This window comes from Cyrtonyx montezumae, unplaced genomic scaffold, assembly GCF_038088225.1.
Source record: "Cyrtonyx montezumae isolate F1298 unplaced genomic scaffold, pur_monq_1.0 scaffold_42, whole genome shotgun sequence".
NCBI lineage: Eukaryota > Metazoa > Chordata > Aves > Galliformes > Odontophoridae > Cyrtonyx > Cyrtonyx montezumae.
This window is the reverse complement of record NW_027072048.1, coordinates 438,161-460,078: the sequence shown is the minus strand read 5'-3', so window position 1 is coordinate 460,078 and position 21,918 is coordinate 438,161. Positions and strand designations below refer to the sequence as shown.

Below are 21,918 nucleotides of genomic sequence, written 5' to 3'. Positions count from 1 at the left end.
GTCGTGGGGGGGGACGAGGTGGCCCAAAGTGATGACATGTCATCGTTTCCTGAGCGTCAGAGCACTCGTCCCTTGTGTCTGCTGGTCTCACCTTGCAGCCTGCACAGCAGCTGTACAAAGCCGTGCTCGGATTTCTCCTTATGACTGCAGGGAAAAAGACAGCAGATGAGCAGCTGCCCAGGAGGGCTTCCGTGGCCGCTGGAGGAAGGTTTGGGTACCGCAGCTCACTTAAAATCTAAACTCCTCTGTCTGCCAAAGGAAGAAGAAAGGAAGAGCCAGCACGAGGAGCAGCAGCCCTGCTGGTTGTGTCTTCTCTCCACGGTTAAAGGCTGCAGCATTGCATTTCTTACTCCAAAGGAGGGACAGATGCATTTCGAACCGCACCTCGGCCCAGCGCTGCAGCTCGCCCAGATCCCAGGCAGGGGCAGCTGCAAACCCACGCAGGATGCACCCCACGGACACGCAGAACGGAGCACGGATGCGGTGTAACCGCAGCTCCGCTCCGCCGCCCACCACGTGACCCCGCCCCGGGGGGGGGGGGAGGGAGCGCGGCGCCGCGAGTTCGATTCCCGACCCCGGAAGAAACGCGGGAGGCGGCCGCAGGAACATTGAGAACGATTTATTGAAGTCAACCTCGAGCAAAAAAGTTCAAATCGGTGGAATGTCGTTTTAAAAACCTTTCCAAATGAATCCTCACGGAAGCAAAAAACACATCCGAATTCCGAAGTGTTCGTAAAATAAAGTTAAAATAATAAAAAAAATAGAACGAAAACCAAACGAACGAAAGGCAACATCGTCAGTATAATGTACAAAAAATTATACGTTCCTACCATCACACACATTCAGTAAGAAGCTAAAATATTACAGGCAAGGCTAAGTACGCTAGAACCGGCTGACAACAAGCTACCTATGTACAGGGTGACCGAGCTTCACAGGCTTCACGCTGCACCAGGGAACGTGGGCTCAACACCCGACCCCCAAGTACACTGCACCCACAGCCCACGGGGCACACAAAGCACGGCAGCGCCCAGCTCCACTGCCCCCAGGGACAGAGCCAAGTGATTCCGGACAAGGAACAGCTACAGAGTTCAGGACAGAGAAATGGAGTACAGAAATAACGACGCTACGAAGGTCGTGGACCCACAGGTCCCCCGTGGCCGCCCCACAGGTCCCCCGTGGCCCGCTCTGTGAGCTCACCCAGGAGCAGAGCAGCTCACCGTGAGCCCCTTTGTTTTCACCCCCCTCCCCCCCGTGCACAGGAGATTAATTGCCACTAATTCCCACTCATTAATCTCCCCCTCGGGCGGTGGGAGCCCCTCACTGGGGCACGAGGGCCACAATTGGACACAGCTTTTTTTTTTTTTTAATCTTCTTTTCCTTTTTTCCTCACTGTGAGTACCTCTGAAGGACAGGAGTGCATGGTGAGTGCAAACGTTTCTGCATCGCCAAAGGGAACTGGGGGGGGGGGGTGGGGGATGGGAGCAGAGCGAAGCGTGCAGAGCTCCGGCGTGGGATACAAAACAGGGAACGTATAAATAAAAAAGAGCTGTGTGAGGAATGCAGAGCTTCAAGTACGTTAAACCCTGAATTCAATGAGGCAGAGGTTTCATGTTAAAGTGACTACTTCGTACCAGCGCTGGACGTCCCCCCCCCCCCCCCCAAACCCACCCCCCATATTTCTGTAAAGTCTCAATATATACAGATTCTATGCTCAATGTTAATTACATCTAGTAATTGTGTCTTTCTCGTTCTATCCTGACACGAAGATAACAAGGTTTCAGAAGGAAGGCCGAAATCCCACATTCCAGCCCCACTGCTCCATCACAGACCGTGGTGGGACCACAGCAGGCAGTGTGCCATGGCTGTGCCACCCCCCCCGGTCCCTGCAGCCCACGGCCAGGACAGGCCTGCTGCATCTCAAAGCCATGATAATTCACACTTTGTATTCTCGTCCTACCCCCTCTGCCAGGATGTGCATCTTAAAGCCCTGTACGTGGCACACAGAACCAACTCCAAGCTGCTCTGAATTGGGTGCTTTCTTACTTCGACCTCTGCAATTCCAGACAGGTTCACCTTCTCCTCAGGAGTGTGACATCCAGTTCTGACTTCTGTTCGTGCCCTGCACAAGCTCATAAACCACTTTCCTGCTCTCCCCTCCGAGTCCAAGCCCAGCTGCTGGATATCATTATTACTTGCTCTTTCTTTTGGTGGAGAAAAGGAGCACCTGTGAGAAGTCTGAGAAGAAAGCTCAGCAGGAATGAGGTGGCACAGCACAGGAGGAGCAGCAGGCCCCAGCTCACAGCTCTTGAGGTTTAAAGCCTCGTGCAGAGCCCCACGCTGTGTGTGCTCAGCAGAGCAGTCCATCACAGCTGCCATCTCCCACAGTCACAGAGGCACCAGCACACGTGGTACAGCCCCAGCACATCACGCCTGTCACCACTGGAATGCTCTGACTTCCCAACATCATTTCAACGCTACCAAGACTAAATAAATAAAACAAGGTAAACACATCAGGCCTGATGGAATTTCTGAAGAGGTGGCACGACCCCCCCACCCCTAAGAGCTTAAAAAGAGACATTTATCACACAAAATGTTAAGAAAAATAAAATTCTTTCCGTAAATATTTGTGTAAAAAATATTTCAAGCAAGATTAGTGTTCCAGACATTCACTGCAGCACGGACCGCAAGAAGTGCTTCACATTTCCCACCTGCACCACGGGCTGACCCCAGGGCTGTGCCCCCACTGCCCACCCCTGCTCCAAGGGACTGCAGTGTACTGCGTGACTCCACGAGTGCACACATTTCCCCCCCTCACCCAGTACACGGGTTTGAGAAGGATGCCAGCCAGGAGCCGTGCTCCACAACCCCACGCGTGCGTTCCCAGCCTGTTTTTCTCAGGCTGAGAGGCCACCACAGCCCTGCAGGTTCACGTGGGCAGCTTTCCAGAAACGGGGATCTTGAGAAGCAATCTGAAGGCTCGATTTTGGCAGGTGTCAGCAACACTTGGTGCTAATCCCCTTCGTTCAGGGTCACTCCCGAGAGCCATTAGCAGAAAGCAGGCAGCCAAAGCTCGGGAAGGCTGCAGGCTGTGGCAGGAGATTCACCACACACTGACTCCAGCCTGGGGAAACTAATCCCCCTAAGCTCCTTGCGTGAGGATTGCAGGATAGGATAGGTTTGCAGCAGAAAATCTGGAGCAGGAGCCAACCTAAGCCACTTCAGGAGCCCCAGTGAGGCAGCCTGTCCCTCTGCAGATGAACCAAGGAAATGCAGGACACAAACACCCCACCGGGCTGGAGGTGGCTGCTGAGAATCCCATTTCCTAGCACAGCAAGTGCTCTGCTGTGGAAGAAGTGCTGTAGGGGACTGACTGACTCCTCTTAGCTCCATTAACAGTGAACAGTCAGAAAATGTCTTTCACTAAAAACATAAATATTCAAACCGAAAGAACTACGAAGATGGGGTGGATTCCTCAAGCACCCGTGGCTCCTCTGAAGCTAACTGAGTCTGAAAAGAAAGCGAGAAAGATTCACAGCAACACGATGGCCACAGACTGAGGATGACAAATACACACAGAGCCCTCCACCAGCAGCTGGAGGCAGTGCTCCCAGGGCAGGATGCTGACCTCAGTTCTGTGTGCTGCAGTGCGACCGAGGCCAGGAGCTCTCCTAACGAGGAAGGTTTTCCTGGTTAGGCAGAGTAAAGAAACGACCACTGTGCAATTCAGCTCCTGAACTCCCACCTGTCTGCACGCACCACCTATTACAGCTCTCGAGTGAGGAACTGCCTCCTTCCCTCTCAGAACACAGCCCTCGTGTTACGAGGGCTTCGAAGAGCTGCACGTATTCCTCACAGCAATATCCACAAGTTACCACGATGGACAACCTGCCTTCCCAAAACACCTTCCAAAAATCAGTACAGAGCGTTGGCATTTCGGTCACCCGGCCCGAAACCCACGTTTGTCCTTACAACACCTGATGTGGCACAGAGCAGGGAGGGTTCATTCTTTTTTGTAAACGAGATGGAGAAGTGACGTTGGCTTCGCTGCTTTTAAAGACACGCCGACTGATCAGAACCAGATCTTCAACATCCTTTAGAAATTAAATAAATAAATATGCTGCTATGCTTTGTTTTCTACACTTGGACATCTTTTAAACGGAGTATTCTTTGCACTGTCAAAAGGTCTGCAGTTTTCCTTAGAAGGCCCAGACGTTTGTTTTCCAGCGGTAAAAGCTGCTGTAGCACATTCAAGGGTAAAAGACCAAACAGTAAAAAACAAACACACACACACACACCACTGCCTGCTTCTTCTGCTTGGTTCGGCTCAGTGGTCCCACTCCCAGTTCACACAGGACAGCGCGGTGATGTGACTGAATGTGTCACAGCAGTCTCTGAGTTCATCTCCTGTTCGCCCCTCTTCTTCTTCCCTCCCTCTTTTTCTTTTTTTCTTGTTTGTTTTTAAACAAAATTCACTCCTTTGTTTCTTCTACAGGATTCTGAGGTTCCAATTTGCATTTTATCTTGTTCCAGTACTCGGGTGCCACAGGAGATTTGGGGTCATGTGTGGAGCAGCAGAGACGGCCGTCCAGAGCCGATGCCACCAGGGCTCCTTTCTCGTGATCCTTACAGAACGAATGAGGGCAAAACTCACAGAACGAAACTGCAGGATTGCTACAGATGTCACACTGATGCCACGGACATTCCCACTTTCCTGAAGGGGAAGGGAGGAGAGAGAGACAGGAGGCTGAGCTTGGATGAGAAAACAGAGAACAATCCTGACAACAAAGCTGCTCCTGGTGTTAAGACACCTCTACCTCTTCCTCCAGCACATGAGCTATTCTGAGGACAGCTTCTAACGATGGAAGGGCACACAACTCATGGCCACACATCACATGATCTGTGCTTGGTGACCCTGGCATGTCAGGATGGTGGTTGCATGTCAACTAAGAGAAAAGGAAACTCGATGCGAGCACCAGAAGCATCAAGTAGGAAGCCAAAAAACATTACAACACTTCTTCCCTTGACAGGTTCCCATTACAGGGGACACCACCACTGGGCAGATCTCTAAAACCAGATGCTACTGCACAAACCGATGCTACACTTCATGGAGACAGATGCCACAGTTCAGCTCAAACACTGTCCTACTGCAGGAAGGAAAAGGAAGCTACAGGAATGCTCTTACCGAAGGGTGGTTGAGTCAGGTTAAGGCATAGGAGGTGGTACGCTTTGGGACAGTCCTTTTTATCACACATGACCAGTTCTCCCCCATCTCCACACTGGAAGCAGTTATCTTCGTGCATCTGCTTCTGTTCTGTTTTGATTTTCCGTTTCTTCTGCTTTAACTTTGCATTCTTCACCTTCTCTTCATTCGCAGTTGCAAACGCTGTCTAGCAATTACCAAGACAACAGCAGTCACTTTATAAACCCCTCACATCAAAATACATTTAAACAACTGTGGTTATTATTCACGTGAATTATGCTTACATTAAATTTGCTCAGAAAAGCTTTGAAGCTATGGGAGTCAGCAGTGCACATCCACGTGGATTTGAAGTAACCAAGTAGTAAAATAATGTTAACCTGGAGAGACCAGTACTACAGTTCACAACTAAAACTTCAGGAGACTTTCAAGGGAGGAAAAACAGATCTCTGGATTTGGGACAAGCACTGACTTTCAGCCACGTACCTTTGGACGCACTCCTAGGAAGCCACTGCAGTTTTCTGCTCCACAATGACACTCGGTCCTACCATTCCCAAGGCAATCCAAGTTATAATTAAATGTTAACTCCATTCCTGAAATTCAAAGGAGAACAGTTCATCCACACACGCACTGAGGAAAACAGCAACAGCAATTTCCACCTCAACAAAGGACTAAGTTCCAGGAAAGGTCTCTTGGATTAAATAGTTCCAGTGAAGAAAACTGGGTAAGTCAGGACTGTGACTCTTAACAGAAACACGGGCACAAACCAGCACTGTTTTCTCACCTGCAGGAATATCACAGAGAGCAAAGAGCCCAACTCTGATGTCACCATTCACTGTCCATTTCTGCGTTTCACAGTTTGGATTACAACTATGGTTCATGAAGCGAGAATAATTCCCCTTTGGACCAGCATCTATTATCCGATCCTTCAAAGGAAAAGGCAGAGAAATATCACAGATGATGTTCAGTACTCACAGCAAAAACGTTTCCTGCTGACAAGAATCTACTTAGGGCTAAGAAGGGAAAAAAACGCACTCATTTAAAACAAGTAAAATCAATGAAGTTTTCCAAAGTCAGTCCTACAACAAAAAGAAGGGCTCACAGAATTGGAATTGTTTCGTGCATAGTTTGCACTGAATGAAACTGCAGTGTTTACCTTTGTCACTGTTAACATATAGAAGTTGGTTACGCTGTTTTCGTGGGCGCGTTTAATCCGCAGTCTGCACTCTTCTTCATCAATCAGCTCACCAACATATTCATTCACAAATTCACCCTGAGAAAATAAAACCCACGTGTACGGTGACTTGTAGTGCCAAACCTCAAAGATGTCATCAAAGAAACCCTAACTCAGACTACTTTTTTCCAGACTGATCTCTCCCTTTTGCCCAAAAGTCGGTGAGAAAACACGCGCTCCTTCCTCCTAGAAGCACGAGACAGTCACCTCATCCCCTCCACCTATGGAATCTGAATCCACGGTCACCTGAAACTAACTTCTGCTGTGTGAGTAAACATCAGGGTCAGGACACTTCTGTCAGCATGGTTGAACAGATTTCACCACGAATGCTGCACCTACACAAGCGAGTGTCTTTCAACACAAAATATCCTGCTTGGGAGCAGCACAAGCTTCACGTGCCTTTCCTTAAGGTACAGTTGCAGTGCTCTCACATCAACCCACAGCTTTTTGTTCGTTGTAGTTCTACCTTTTTAATGTTCCTTTTTGTCCTGAGACCCCATCCACGCCGATCGGTCTTGATGATTTCAGCATCAGGGTAGAGCCTCTTGGTGAAGCACTGGTTCTGACATCGCTCTCCTGCCGGGCACACCTGGGGGTGGCACTCGTACTGCAGCATCCTGTTCAGGCACTCTGACTCCAGACCACAGGGGTTCTCATCAGATGGCTTGCAGTTACAGCGGGGGATCTCTGACAGGTCAGCTACCTGGATCTGAACCTTCCCTATTACCTTGTTGGACTGAGGAACAAAGGACAAATAGGAAAAGCTGAGGGCAGCACACAAAGACTCTGAATGACGGTACAGGATTTCTTTAAATGTAAAGTTCAAAAACTTCACATGAAAAATACAAAGCCCAACACGTCCAAAACTGCTGAGTGAGACTCTACTGTTCCTACGTAGGCTGAGCAGTCAAAAAAGTTACAGGAGCCAGCACGTAACTAACAGGGATGAGAACAGCTTGCAAGCTGCAAAATTCCACCTTAGGTAGAGCTGATCCTCAACTGCTTACTTGCACCGACACTCTGCTAAAAAGAATGTTTTTTGGTGCCATGAGAGAACAAAAGGTTCTTGAAACGAACTGCAAAGTGATTCATGTGGATCTCCTTGAGCTGAACTTGTTGCAAGCATGCAATTAGCTTACTCATAAACAGAAGAATGAAGGCAACTCACTTTAATGTGTTTATATGGTGGAGGTTTCCTTGAATTCCTTTCAATTTCTAATGCTTCTTTGCTTTCTCTTTGTGCTTTCAGCTCCTGGAAACGCTTTGCTGCTTCTTCAAGTGCTGTTTGAGGGAAGGAGTTCAAAATAGGAAGCAATTAACACTGGCTGCTGTTAATCACACATTAACTTCTTTTTTAAGCTAGGAACAGAACGACATAAACAAAAAAATCCAGAAAGTTAAACGTTAGTTACTGCAGTACATCATGAATCTATCTTTATCAGATACTTTTCAGCAGAATCTGAGATAGTGAACAACGATCCCATGCAGCTGAGCCCAAGCACCACCTTAACATCCTCCAGTCTGTGGAAGAAGTGAACCTGCCCACAACAATACACAATGAGCAGGCACTTAAAATATTTCTTATCTGCAGTCAAGGGATCTACACAATGTTTGCAGTTTCATGTGAACACAGAACACTAGTCACATAATACTCCCATGCAGGTTAAGTGGTGATGGAGACACAAACACGTGGAATTTTTGTCATAAACCACTATAAACTTTGTTTGATTTTACCTTTCTTGAAGGTCTTGTTAATACTAGTTTGCCCCTCAGCAAAGCTTTTATCTCCTTCAACATAAGGGAAAACTCTGCCCTGGTGTACCCAATAGTAGTCATGTGAACCAAAGAAAAATACTGGGAAGTCCCCGATATCATGTTTGAGGCCCTGTATGTTGAGAGGCACAGACCTGGGATTGCAGATCTCTGCTGGCCACCACCTGAAAGCACAAAGAAAAGAAGTGTGTAAGTTGTGGGAACCACAGCCTGCGTAACTCCACGGAGAAAGGAAAACCACTTCTCCTTTCCCAAAGAAATGAGCTCCTCCCTTACAGAGCCAAGGCTCCTCCTGGCAACAGCTGCCAGGCACCACACAAAACATCAGACACCCCTCACCCTTCAGGTTCTTACTCTGAACTTGGGAAAAGTCTTGCCAGAACATGACGTAAGAATGGATCACCTACAAATGCTTTTACTCTTGCAGGTGACAAAGAGCAAACACAAGCAAAGACATCACAGCTCTGTAAGGCAGTCCCTGGGTTTCCAACTCACATCACTATTGCATGCTACAGAGCCAATGAAAGTGAAATCAAGTGTCCTTCAGTGCCTGGAAAAAGCAGAACTCAATTGCAAGGCCAACACTGATGTCTGAAATGAAATAAACAAATTACCGTATTTCAAGTTCTCGTTTGCTGAGGCTGAGCCACTTTGAGTTATCCCCCAGTGTCTGTACAGGACATTAAAGACAACACAACAAGAAAGCAACAAAACAGTCCACGTGCCTGTAATTTCCAAGCTTGACCCAAACAATCTGCTTGTAACGTAGCTTCTTGCCAGCTTTACAGTCATTGCAATTCCAACATCCTTCGGGCATGTCTATGTTGAGACACTCAGGGTGAAAGGAAGCTGGGCAGGATTCACAGCACAACAGTTTTCCACCTTGAAACAAAGAAACCCTGCCTGGTTTATAGGAGGAAGGATTTGTCTGCACTCGTGCACAGCAACTGACACCAAGTTTCAGTCACACACTGTAAACCTTGGCTTGCCTCACAGCAAAAGTATGCCAGAAGAAAGGGATCGAGTCAAACTTACAATGCTGGATTAAAAAAAGACTGCAGTGCACTTGTCCAGGGTGCAAGCTGGGGCTCTTAATTGCAAATGCTTTTTCAAGGTGAGCCAAGTCGGCTCAGCAGAGTAGAAACAACATGTGAGAATGGGGCACTGCAGATGGAAGCAGTGCTGTTAACTTTTATTTCTTTGGTGGTGGCCAAAACTTGAATAGTGACAAAAGCAAATTCTAAGAAATACTTTTTCAATCAACATTGTCATGACTGAATCCCTTAGCAATCAGTTAGTATGCATTAAGAAACCCAAACCCACAGCCTATAGGTCGACCAATGCTTTTCTGTAGTAAGGAATCAAAGGAAGAGCTCTCCTTATCAGGTCAGAAAGAGGAAAAAAATATGGGTCTGAGTAATGTGAATTCAGATACACAATGCAGAAGTTGTCCTCACCCCAGAAGCTCCTTCTGTGTACAGAGGGATTCTGAGTGCAGGCTGGCTGCCAGCACCTGGCCAAGTCCCCATTGATTTGGGCAAATGCTTTGGCAGGTGTGTTACATACAGAGCCACAGCACATCCGTGAGCCATCCTCAGCAACCAAAGCAGCAGGAAAACACACACACTGCAGAAGTTTGTGTAAATATAGATATACATATGTATATACACGTGTGTGAGTGTGTGTATATGCATTTAAAGAACAGGAAAAAAAAAATCCATCAAACGTTTGTGTCCCAGGGACCAAAAAGCTGGGACACATTTGAGATCGCTGGAAGTAATTTGCAGTCACAGTATGGAAAAGTGTGAGTGGTGACTTTCATTTACCAGAAAATCTTGTCCACCTATAGACTTTCAAACACGTTGTGACAGTAACTGACTGCTGAACGTTGCAATAAGCATTCCTTAAACGAATACATTACACAACCAATACTGTATTTCCTCTGCCACAGACAGTAAATTCCAACCACGTGGATCTCCCACAGTTCCCCCAAAAAACACAAGGGAAAACTTCAGCTTTGAAAGTAATGTTTGCCAATATTATTCCAGAGGAAATACAGACCCAGTGTAAATTACCAAAGCATTATCCAACATGGTAAAATGCCAGGAGATGCAAAACTCAAGCAAAATCAAACCAATTTTTCAATGCTAAGCAGGAAAAAAAATTGCTCTCAGGATGCATTAGTAAGGTATTGCTCAAGCTAAGCAGAGGGCTCAAAATAATTTTTGTTTTCAGGACTTACAGAAACTACTGAAAGCCATCAGTCTAGCAACACTGATAATAACCTAACTTTAGAATGGTTAATAGGGCACCATTTCTGTGGGGAATAAAATATAACATCTGAGTATTTGATAGAGACAACACGTATCTCCCCACAAGGTATTCTGAGATGCTGCAGCATTACCCACGCCAGCATGGAATGAGCTCTCTCTCCTGGAAAGGACCCCTGAGTCCCAGTTTCCTCCACAGGACACCAACCCACGTGCTCCAGGTGCAGCCCCACCTGCCTGGTGGCAGCAGGAACAGCCCAAGGGCTGCAACACACACACACACACAGCACGACCTCACCCCCTTCCCCTCTGCACCTCCTCCAGAACAGCACCAGCACCCACCAACATCCCACCTGAAAATCCTCCATTCTCCTGGGCTTGGCTTAGCCTACCTACAAGACCTGAAACAGACTTCTTCTGCACATAAAAGCAATTTAAGAAGTTGTTGGTCTTTACACCATCGAGGTAAGCACTGAACTGCAACGGCACCGAGCTCTATTTGCCTCTTCTTCCTATTGCTGTGTAAACAGCTTCCTGATGGTGCAGTAATCTAGGCCAGATGCAAAATGATTTAGACTCCTTCAAGGAGAATTTAGTGACAGCAATTATTTTAAGCCCTTTTATAATAATAATTAAAAAAAAATTGGCAACGACATGAACACACGCTCACAATAATCAATGAGTGAAATTTACTGGAAAGCAGTAAGTGATGCTTGACAAGCAGACACATCTTGTTTGATTTAAAGATAGAGAAATAATAGAAAAAGCAAAAGTAAATTAAAGAGAAAGAAACTATTTTGGTTACCTTTCTCACATTTCTTTTTGGAAGCTGACGAAGGAGGAGGAATCATAGGTAATTTCATCAACTCAGCACGATTTGATTCATTCAGTAGGTAGTGGGATTTATAGGCATATGAACTGAACAGGGGGTCTGAATGATCCTGCACTACCAGCCCTATACGAAACAAACAGAAAGAGATGAGTTGCAATGAAACTACCCATGATTCCGTAAAGGAGAAAATAAAATAAAGCAAATGAACACCTACAATGCATATACGTGGGAATGAAAAAAGATAAAATGAAGAAAAAGAAAAGTCTGACCAAGTTTCTTCACTCAGAAAGAGGTTGAAGGCAGAGAGACTAAATTCAATTGTAACTGGAAAAACCTACAGTGAACAAGCTTTTCCTAAGTGGACTTCCAACAGTGCCTTCACATCTGTGCATTTACAGGAAAGCACAGGAAAAGCAACCCCTGAAAGCCCTGTGCAAACCATCCTCCCCAGTGAGCAAAACAAAGCTGATGTGGAGAGCTGGGTGACGGCAGCTGCTGCTCCAAGGCAGTACCAGCAGTTGGGGTACAGACTGGAAGAACAGAAATCCTCCCCGTGGTCCCACCGCTGCAGAACTCACCATCCCAGTTCCCAGAAATCCAAGATCTTACTTAGGAAAGCATTCTGCCTTTATAATTGCTTTAGAATAAAGTAACAGGAGGGCTGAGTGATTCTGCAAGCAGCAGAGGAGAAAGAACGGATGGAAACTGTGCCCTACATCCTTTGAGCTCAGGTTAGAACTGCACTGACTTGGCCTATCCACAAATAAGACATCCTGCAGCAGTCAAGCACTCTGCTCTGCTAATTGCCTTTATCTTAAATGATGCCTGTGTGCCTTTCTCTGTCTTTCTCCGCTAAGAAGAGTTTACCTGCACTGCTCCAAGTCGGGCAGCGTAGGTCAGAAAGCCAGAGCTACAGATCAGAAGCATTTGGCCTGTAATTCTGGGAACAGTGTTACAGCTGAGACCCAAAGAAGCACAGAGGATGAGCTACCAAGACAGCCACCAACTCATTCCCCTGAGAGAGGGGCACAGAGCTGAGTGCTGAAAAGAAGCTTTGGAACTGTGGTACCTAAGAAGTGGTGAGAGCAGAACGGCGTGTGCCTGCCTGCCAAGCACATCCTCTGAAGAACTAAACCAAGGATGACATGCAGCTACAGGAACTGTGAAGTGCTTTAATGAAGGATACTTCAGGAAGATGAATAAGAAGTCTTACATGTTTGCTTGTTTTTCTAAGTATCTCCTGATGAATAAGTTCTCAAGATCGGGTATTGCATTCCCCTACTTATGTTTTGCATCTGAACACAGAGTACCTCCTTCTAACACCAACTAAAACTAACGAGGTAGCTGTTCTCACACACAGATGCCCAAGTATTTCTGTTCAGCTCCCCGTTTCCTACTGAGCAGGCACTCAGTCCTTCTGCCACAGGTGCTGTCCTTACCTTATGTCCTTATGCTGACCACATACAGCTAGACAGGACTCAACCCACCCCACCCACTGAGCTCACTAGTGCAGCCTCGCAGTCCTTCAGCGGAGAAAACAATGTTTATGCATAACTCGAGTAACTAGTGCACTGAAACTTCTCAGATTGCTATCTGGAACAAGTCAAGTGACTGGAGAGCCATAAAAGTAAAACATGGAAATAAAAAAAAAGGAAAAAAAATGGACATATGGAAAATCCTAGCATGAAACTTGTTTACATGGTACTGAAAATGCTTTCCTTTCAAGGTTCTCAAACATGATGGCAGTTTGAATTCAGAATGATTTTTTTCTAGCTTGTAAGTCCTAACTCCTAGCCTGAAACATTTCAATTGTTTGAATTTGTGAGTGGTGAAAGGATCCCATTCTGCTTAACAAACAGTGAATAATAACACAGCGTTCATTCTCAGCTTGCAGTGGCTGGAACTGAGGGCTCAGCATCCATTCTTTTCTACTGGCAACAGAAGCATGCCTTCTGAGTACCTAGAGCTGCTTCTGAACACAATGTGAGGGACCAAAATAGCATGTAGAAGCTCAACATGAACTGCTGACTACACCAGAAATCATAGAAAGCATTAAAAATCCCTCACAGCCCTAAGAGATGTTTCTTTCACATCATTTTTTTTTTATCATTAAACTGCACAAGTGACAACAGAAGAACTATAAAACAGAGGGAGGAAAAAACAGTTGTGCTCACCTCTTGCACAAACGAAACAAAAGCCTACATTTACAGCTGATGAGGAGTGATTCCTTTTGGAATGGTTACTACAGATGAGAATGTGGGATGACACAAATAAGCTTCCTGCAGCAATACAGCCATCTCCTGAGTGATAGGCAATGGGACATCTGAAACATCTCACCATGCGACCTGTTCAATACAAACGCAGAAAAACGCACCGTGTCACCCCGCAGTCAAGATATGGTACAAGATACCACAGACAGATGCAAGACTGACTGTTATTCTGCTTGGAGTGCTAGATTACAGACACTGACAGCTTGGAAAAAGTTTCACAAAAGTTAGCTTTCACTCCAAAGCTCTGTCAGGAAAGAACACATGGTTTAAAACATCCCGGAGTCTTTTTGCTCAGTTATTTTAGTTCATTTCTAAAAGGACTCCTTTTTCCCCTCAATTGTTCTAACAGTCACTCCCAACTGTCTTTGGAATAAATACACTCCTCAGCCTTGCATGCTTACATTAGACTCAGCAACCAAAGACAACTTCAGCATTGCAGATGGAGGTGTACTCAGCCCGATGGCCTCAGGCTGCTAGCTGCTTTCCCACCCACAACAGATTTAACAGCTCCATTAAGAAGGAAACCCTGGCTCCTTATCTGCTGACACATCTGACGTTCCTCCTGCTGCTCAGGGTCAGCTCTGCTCTCACCTTTGCTTGCCTTATGGATGTCCTTATCCACTGAGCAGGCAGAACAGCAGTGCTGTGGGCACCGAAATCCTCGCGACTCAAACAGAGCTGTGGCAAACTTGCGGACACACGACTCGTGGTAGAATTTACCGCACGCGTTGACAGAGCAGCGCTTCACATCTCTGCCAGGGAGCTTGCAAGAAAAGCACGTGTGTTCTCCTTGTAAAAGAAGGCATAAAGAAGCCCAAGTGTAAACGTCAGTACTTGGGGATACAGGTGCTGACAGAAGAAACACATCCTGAAGTGAACAGGGCTCCAGTGCTCTGACACAGCTGACTGTTAGCTACTGCAACCCACAGGAATGCTGAATTATCATTAACCCAAAGTGCTTTGTGCCACGAGTACTCTGAACAGTTTCTTACCCTTCCTCTTACCAGACACTACGTGGAAAAATCTGACCTCAGAGGTTAAAGAAGTGAGAGGAGAGACCAAAGTGAAACATTTTAGTTCTGTAAGTAAACCTTAACTTGTTTGGATCATCCTGCAGCAGAGCAGGAAATCCTTGCCCACTTCTCAGCCATGGGAACATGCTCACCATTTTTACACTCAGTGCAGAAGAACTTCTCCTCTGGCATTGCCTTCAGGCCCAGACACTCCATATGAAAGGTGCTGCAGCACTCTCCCTCGCAGGACACCAGCGACTCGCCAGAGCTCTCACAGATCTTAAACAAGCAGACAGCACTCAGAGAACAGGGGGTATTATAACATACTTAAACACTATGAGATGTTAAAAGAGAACAGAAACAGTCTGAAATCTCCTCAGAGTTACAGTAAGTCAGGGGAACTGCCTTGCATCCCACAGCAGACTTCATAAAATCTATGGGTTGAAAACAATCCCAGAATTTACAGCAGCTTCCTCTTATCTCAACAAAATGGAAGGAGAGGTTCTACAAGATCCATCTGGAGTCCTAGATCACTAGATAGAAAGAGGAGCTGCTCTTCAGTATTCCCAGTTCACCAGCTCTCCTGGGAACTATCTTCAGATCACAGAGCCCTGAAAGCCTTGATATTCTAAGACACAGTTAAAGCAAACTAGTGTGATTTGCTAAGTCTATTGCCTCACATTAAGAGGAACAGCCAAAACACCTTCAGAGCTCTTTTCACAGTGCCACCACTTACCTGACAAACAGTGTCTTTTTTACTGGTTCCAGTTCCTCTCCTGGATAAGCTGGAGTCCACTGACTGCACATCAGAAGCATCGGCATCGGCAGCAGCTGACGGGCTGTCCGAACGCTTCCCAAAGCTACCCTACAGAGAGGGAAAACCCACGGCACTCAAAACACTCAAAGGACAATCACATGGTGAAAAACAGGATGTACACCTCCACCCAATAAAAGATTATACAACACAAGAGATTCAAGCATCCTCAAAAGCTGCTTGTGTCAATGTGGTGAAGTCCAACAGTGCTTCCTCTCTGACCTATCCTTTACCTGGGCAAGCAAGAAAGCTCTCTATGTCACTCTCCCCAGAAACCCCTTTGTTTCATACAACTCCAAAGAGCAAAACGAGCCAGCGAGCAGCTTGTTTTGCAGGTGATGTCATGTATAAATAATAATTTTTAAAAAGCTTATGATTTACTTCTTAGAGAGAAGACAAAACTGGAAGGAGACAGTATTCATGTATTTAGCAACAGGCAACTAAAGAGATTAATACATTGATTCATGAGACACGTGTCTGCGACAAACAATATGCCTTTACCTGCAAATCATTGAGCCCTCTTGAATCAGAGTCAGATGCATCTCTGTAAGCTGAGCTCGTCAGTTCGACATCAGTTGAGGCTCGACTCCTCTTCTTCAAAGGTTTACAAGAATCTGAAATCTCGCTGGCACCTTAACACAACATGCCAAAATTAGTCTTAATGTATGTTTATTTTTTCATTAAAAATCAGTAAAGAAAAATGAAGATGAGACAGCCTGAAAATGGACTCTATTTGCTAATTTTGATTTCCAGCTTGCAACTCTGATACTAATTAGGTCTTTGCAGAGGATTAAAGTAACTGAAAATCACTTTAGGAACTCCTTGTGACAATCTTCTGAATATGCTGACATAGCAGAGGAAGCTACTAAGTTGTCTGTAACAGAGGATAAGCCCTCAGGAGATTACCTCTTCATCATTCACATGGCCAAGCAAAAGCATCATCTTATAATCATAAGAAGTGCTTATAGCACACGAACAACACAACTATCCTTCCAAAGCCAAACAAACCGATCAACCAGACCAAGCCAGGTTCATCACTACGAAGCTTTAAGATCTCTGCAGTGGAGATGAAAACCACTGCCTAAGTGTGATGAAGAGCGAGGAATTCTCAACGAGGTTTAGGTGTGTAACTCACCTTTCTGCAGGCCTGTCTTCACTGCTGTCAGTGGAACCATTTCAACCTGTTTGAATAGGAAAACCCATAGTTAAAAACAAAGGAAATTTTTCCCCTACTATTAAAAAGAAAACATTCAAGTTTAAGCGATTAGCATCTCTGAACTCATGTGTAGTCTGTCACCCCCTTCTCAGGGCGAGCCTTCTTGTCCTGCTGGATTTAATCCTAGCTGCCTACGCTGAGTGCCAGGAGACAAGGCAGCCATGCGTTCACTAGCAAGGTCCTTTCCAGTCACTCCCTTTCTGCACGAAGATGACAGAAAAGTTGAGCCGTGTCCAGCAGGCAGGAGCGGGGTTCAGTGCAGCAGCCAACCCTGATGCCTTTGTAGAACCCCACACCTGTGTAAGCACAAGGTTACCTTAACAGGCACGACACTCAGGTTAGTGAGACACTTAACACATTGCCATTTAAGGCACATCCACCAAACATGCACTCCAAGCTCCTGGGAACACAGACCTCCTCTGTATAGAGTGCTGCAAGGCCACGGGGATGGGGACGTGGACGTGGCACAGAGCATTGCAGAGCTCTATACAGCTGGAAACTCAATGTCAGTACACACCTAAGCAGACAAGTTTACAGCCTTGCAAAAGTACTTGAGGCTCTCGACCCTCTATCAGCAGGGCACGTTTAGAATCTGTTCTGCCAATGTACATGTAACATGAGAATTTGGTGAACGGATAAGAATTAGAGAGGAAAGTTGTTGCCTTAAGTCCTGGTTTTAAGGTTAAGGGTTACAAGTTACTTCTTTACAATGTGGTTACATATGCATGTGGAAACACATTTAGTAAATATTTAAGGATTATTCTCTAATTTTTTTAAAAAATATTTTATTTTGTTGTACAATAGGTAAAAACATACAATAGAAGGATTTGTATAGGATACATTTCATAATACAAATATAAAATCTAAACAATCACTTTTATTTCTCCACTAGTCACTGTAACAGTAGCATTAACATTTTGTTTTTCCCATTAATTGTACTCGTTCCAGTTATAACTTTATACCAAGTTGTTGCAGACTAATTTGGGAATCAGTTGCAAGAAAACTTGACTTGGGGTAACAAATATTGTTGCATAATTGTAAGAAGTAATTTTCTTTTTTTAATATAACTTAATACATTCAAGGTTACGCGCATTACAGTGCATCTGAGTTTAATTTTTAGTCATACACTTTTCCTGAGAAAAGCACTTCAATGCTCATAGTCTTAGTTAGCTAGATAATATAAGCAAGCAAAGCTAACTGGGATCCATGAAATTCATATTGTTGGTTCTTATACCTTTGTTAAATTAAGAAACGTTTATCAACGTAAAATAACGTCTGAACACACGGAGGCTGCAACACCCCCAGCCAAGAGGTTAAACCAATGCTGGGCACTCCACACCCAACATTCAAGTTGCTTTCAAGTTTCTTTCTGCAGTTTGCCAGAGTTAGAACACTTTTCTGCTGAGCACAGATGTAAATGCTATGGCATCAAAAGAAAAACATGGGAAAAAAAGCAACTGGGTCTACCTTCAACCTCTGAAATGAATGAAGTGCAAAATAAAGAGCAAAGGGCAAAGAATAAATTAGAACAAGAAGATATAAAACCCCCAAATTTCCCCTTCCCATATAAAATCTGTAGCCCAATCGCCCCTTTAAAAGAACCCTCATTGGAAGAGACTATCCTATGAAATGTTTTACATAACGTTCTCTGGTTTCAAGAGGAAAGAGGAGAGCGAAAATCGACCACGTAAGGAAAAGAACCAACAACTTTGACAAGCTTGTTAAAAAGGTACTCAGTCTCCAACATTAAAGTACGCCCATTCATGGAACTTTCCTACTCATTTTCACGCAGATTTTTTTTTTGTTCCAAAGCAACAACATTTGTCTGTCTGACATCCAGATCAGGGAGTGCCCTGTACACGTTAGATCTAGTTAAGGGGAATAAAAAGGATAGCCCAGAAGACCTGTTTTGCTGATGTCTGCCAACAGAAAAGTCTGACTACTCATCTTTAAGTTAAATCGTTCCCAGAGTCCATTTTCAAAGTGGTCAGATTAATCAGTCTAACTTCATCTGAAAAACAAAACCTCAATACAAACCAGCAGCTAAATCAAGAGCAAAAGGAAGGAACCTGGTGGTAATTCCATTAAATAGAAGTTACTGAAACAAAATCATTTTGCTCATAACAGAAATCTCAAAGAAAACATGGCAGGTTCGTTAGGAGTCTTGCATCATTGAGTTCCCATTTTCCATAGCCTGACTGATACTGTGAAGATGCCAGTAGCAGAGTCACAGCAATGGTATTGACAAGGGGATTTCATGAAGGATAGTCCAAAACGAAACCCGATGGGGAAAAATGGAGAAAAATAAAAAGGCACCAATATAAGCCACAACATTTATGAATACAATATATTTTAACTCTCTACATGGAGGAAGCCAACCTGCTCCTTTTTGATCTTCTTCTTTGGCACAACTTCGGTGGATTTCTCAGACTCTGAGCGGGTTCGAATCGATCTTCTCTGTTGCTTCTTTTCTACAGAACCTGAAGAAGGAAAAAGGTTTCTATTATACAGTTCCTCGTAATTCTGAGCAAGATGTTCAGCACCAAAACAACAGATGAAGTAACGAAGCCAAGACTTTTTCCTCTTTGGAATGCTTTATTTTAAAGCTCAGTTCCCAGCTATTTGCCAACCGGTGCTGCGTTCTGCAGACAGCACGTCCTGATCCCACCGACAGAAAGCTGCTTCACAGAAAGACACCACAGCACTCAATGACAAGCTGGGATCCAGCTCAGGCAAATGGGTTCCCAGAACACACCTCTCAGTCTTCACCTTGGTTCATTTTTAACCAAATAGTCTGTATTTGGATTTATGGGAAGGCATCCACAAGCCACTTCTTGAACTAAAGCAAGCCAGAAATCGAAGGTGCAAAAAAACAGGTTCCACACTCTCACTCCCACGAAGACAGCTGTGTGCCCCAACCCTACAAGGGGTGAGCCTAGAACTCAGTTTGGGCAACTGGGACCAGAAAGTTGATTTAACCCATCACGTTTCTCTTCCCTGTGCTGCCTCACTGCAGATATGGAATTAAGATGCAAGCCCTGTATCAGAGAAGCAACTGCCAGGTAACTGCCTACAGCCAATATTAAATGCACTATCCACCAAAGTAAGAGGCACTATTTTCCTGTCCCTGCTCTCCAAGGATCCACACATCACCTCCACTGTGCTCCTATATCCCACCTGCACACGTATTTTGATCCAGAGTTTCAGGACAGGCTTCAGACCTTTCCACCTCACCCCAGCAAGATCAGGTCAGTCCTGCTCCAGCTCTACGTGGAAACCAGAGGCATTATGAACTCTCATAGCTCTCCTGTTACAAGATTTCAGGTTACAGAATTATTTTCCCAGCACTGTTGAACTCTTTATCTGCAGGTTATTAATGAGGACACCCATTCTGTAAAACATTTAAAGGCACTCTGATGCTCCAGTCATCTTAAACTCAAAAAACAGACTTTGCAGTAATGTTCCATAAGAAGGGACCAACAACCATCTGTGCTTTGGAAGCGACTGCAAACTTCAGTGTGTACTGAAGGAAAGCCCACACACTGTAAAAGCTGTTACCAGGTGGAGTTTTACGTATCCAAAAAACCTATGGGAGTGAAAAAAAGAGAGGCTCAGAGTTCTCACCCCCCTACATCTGAAGAGCCATTGTGAAGGTGAATTCAGTTCCAGGTAAGGAAAACAAAACAGAGATCAGCTCTGCAGCTACGAGGCAACTGAAGTAACAACTGTCTCAAAAAGCTGAAGCAGCGATAGCAACTAAAATTGGAAAAAAGAACTACTGCCAAGAAGAGCAGAGGAAACCCCACTCACACCAGAACATCCGGTCTGCTCAGCCTGCACAGCAAGCATCAAACAAGCTTACCTAAAAGCTAAGTACACAGAGAAAAAGGCAGGGAAACAGAGGAAACTGTTCCCACCTAAGCTGACCACTGAGGCTTCTGACCTGGAGTCCCATTTACATCCAGAAAGGGAGAAACAATGAACAGTTAAAGCAGAAGTGGCACTGTAACTCCCCAAGATTTTCCCGGAGAACAGTTCTGCAGTTGGGCTCTTTTCTGTGTGTTTTAACTGTAATGAGTCCACCACTTTTTCAGGGTCTAATGTAAAACTGTTTGAGGCTATACCAAGGCTATCAGTACCAGCACACCAACAAACCAGCAATAGCTACTGGGTGCTTTGTGTGCTGTACAAAACAGACGAAAAACAGGAGGCACTCTAGGGACTGCAGAACCCGAAAATCTCCTGCTGTAGGAAGACCTGAACTGTGCCTTTTCAGGGACCTCCTTCTTTTCCCTGGAGGGATATGCGTCTCCTTTTGATGATGCTGAGAGAACACAGTGCTGAATGAAATTCCTGCGGGTGGGGAGAAGATAAATCTGTTTGGACAAATTCCTATTAGCTATTTCTCAGAATCAAAACATGAAAGTGAAACAAAAAACACTGCTTTTCTGTTCCAAACCTAGAAAGCACTCAAACTGTTTTCCCTTCATTCTTTTCTACAGCTGTACTGCAAATTAGGCTTCAAATAGCTTGTTCCAGGCTTTCCCTTTTCAGTCTCAAGTTCCATTATTTGCTTCAGTAGTTCTCCTCAGACAATATTTCAGAAATATCATCGTTTCTAGGGCCCCCAGAACACCTTCAGAAGCAAGCACTGCACCATTCTGCTGACGGAGTGAGCCGAAGCACTCAGAGAAAAGTCACTGTCCTCTGCAAAGGTCATACTGGAATTCAACAACAAAGTTTGGTAAAGCACCCACCATGACTCAAAACCATTCCCTACTAAACTATGCCACTTCCAGACTCTCCTCCTTTGATCTCCATTGTCTTATTTTACACTCAGTGCCAAAAGCCATGACAATACTCTGCTAACACATGCCTACCATGCTGTCCTATCTTCTAAAACAACATGCCATCTGCTCTCCACGAGGCACCTATCCTTCCCATAACTTGACTTGGACGCTACAAGTTGCAGGTGCTAGAGGTTCAGAGGCCTAACCAGCTAACAGGCATCAGGACATCCCGTGTCCCTCAAACATCTGGGCTCATCACAGCCACGTTTAGTGGAGCTATAATGCAAACAGAAAGATGTTAAGTAATGATTTCCAACAAGAAAATGCCAGTTTTGAGATGTGAAAAGGTGCCAGACCCTGCAGTCTGCCTACCTGCTGACCCAGAAGTTGTTTCAGGAGAGGACGCGCTTTGCACGTTGCACGCTGCTTTCTCATTTCTCTGATTTGATGAAGAATTAAGCTTTTCTTGTCCTTTGACGCTGATTTCTGTTTTGTTACCAACTCCCTTA

The 21,918-nt window shown here is 45.1% G+C and overlaps 1 protein-coding gene across 6 annotated transcripts in view; it reads right to left on the bottom strand.

Annotated features, from left to right (window-relative positions):
- Positions 1-3,850: 3,850 nt before the first annotated feature.
- The window catches only part of NSD3 (nuclear receptor binding SET domain protein 3), a 28,146-nt gene continuing 10,078 nt past the window's right edge, over positions 3,851-21,918 (bottom strand). For 3 of the 6 annotated variants that reach the window (XM_065747144.1, XM_065747146.1, XM_065747145.1), the window contains exons 7-24: positions 21,782-21,914; positions 18,999-19,099; positions 16,539-16,584; positions 15,905-16,035; positions 15,326-15,454; positions 14,742-14,868; positions 14,168-14,365; positions 13,481-13,651; positions 11,280-11,429; positions 8,930-9,086; positions 8,166-8,368; positions 7,600-7,712; positions 6,898-7,167; positions 6,354-6,470; positions 5,982-6,123; positions 5,684-5,790; positions 5,183-5,387; positions 3,851-4,711 (exon numbers count right to left, since the gene is read on the bottom strand). In XM_065747144.1, the coding sequence (XP_065603216.1) occupies positions 4,470-4,711; positions 5,183-5,387; positions 5,684-5,790; positions 5,982-6,123; positions 6,354-6,470; positions 6,898-7,167; positions 7,600-7,712; positions 8,166-8,368; positions 8,930-9,086; positions 11,280-11,429; positions 13,481-13,651; positions 14,168-14,365; positions 14,742-14,868; positions 15,326-15,454; positions 15,905-16,035; positions 16,539-16,584; positions 18,999-19,099; positions 21,782-21,914 (2,742 nt within the window). In that variant the 3' untranslated portion in view covers positions 3,851-4,469. Of the gene's footprint in view, positions 4,712-5,182; positions 5,388-5,683; positions 5,791-5,981; positions 6,124-6,353; positions 6,471-6,897; positions 7,168-7,599; positions 7,713-8,165; positions 8,369-8,929; positions 9,087-10,446; positions 10,522-11,279; positions 11,430-13,480; positions 13,652-14,167; positions 14,366-14,741; positions 14,869-15,325; positions 15,455-15,904; positions 16,036-16,538; positions 16,585-18,998; positions 19,100-21,781; positions 21,915-21,918 lie in introns of those variants that run through there. The other 3 variants (XM_065747147.1, XM_065747148.1, XR_010622860.1) reach the window with 3 other exon arrangements.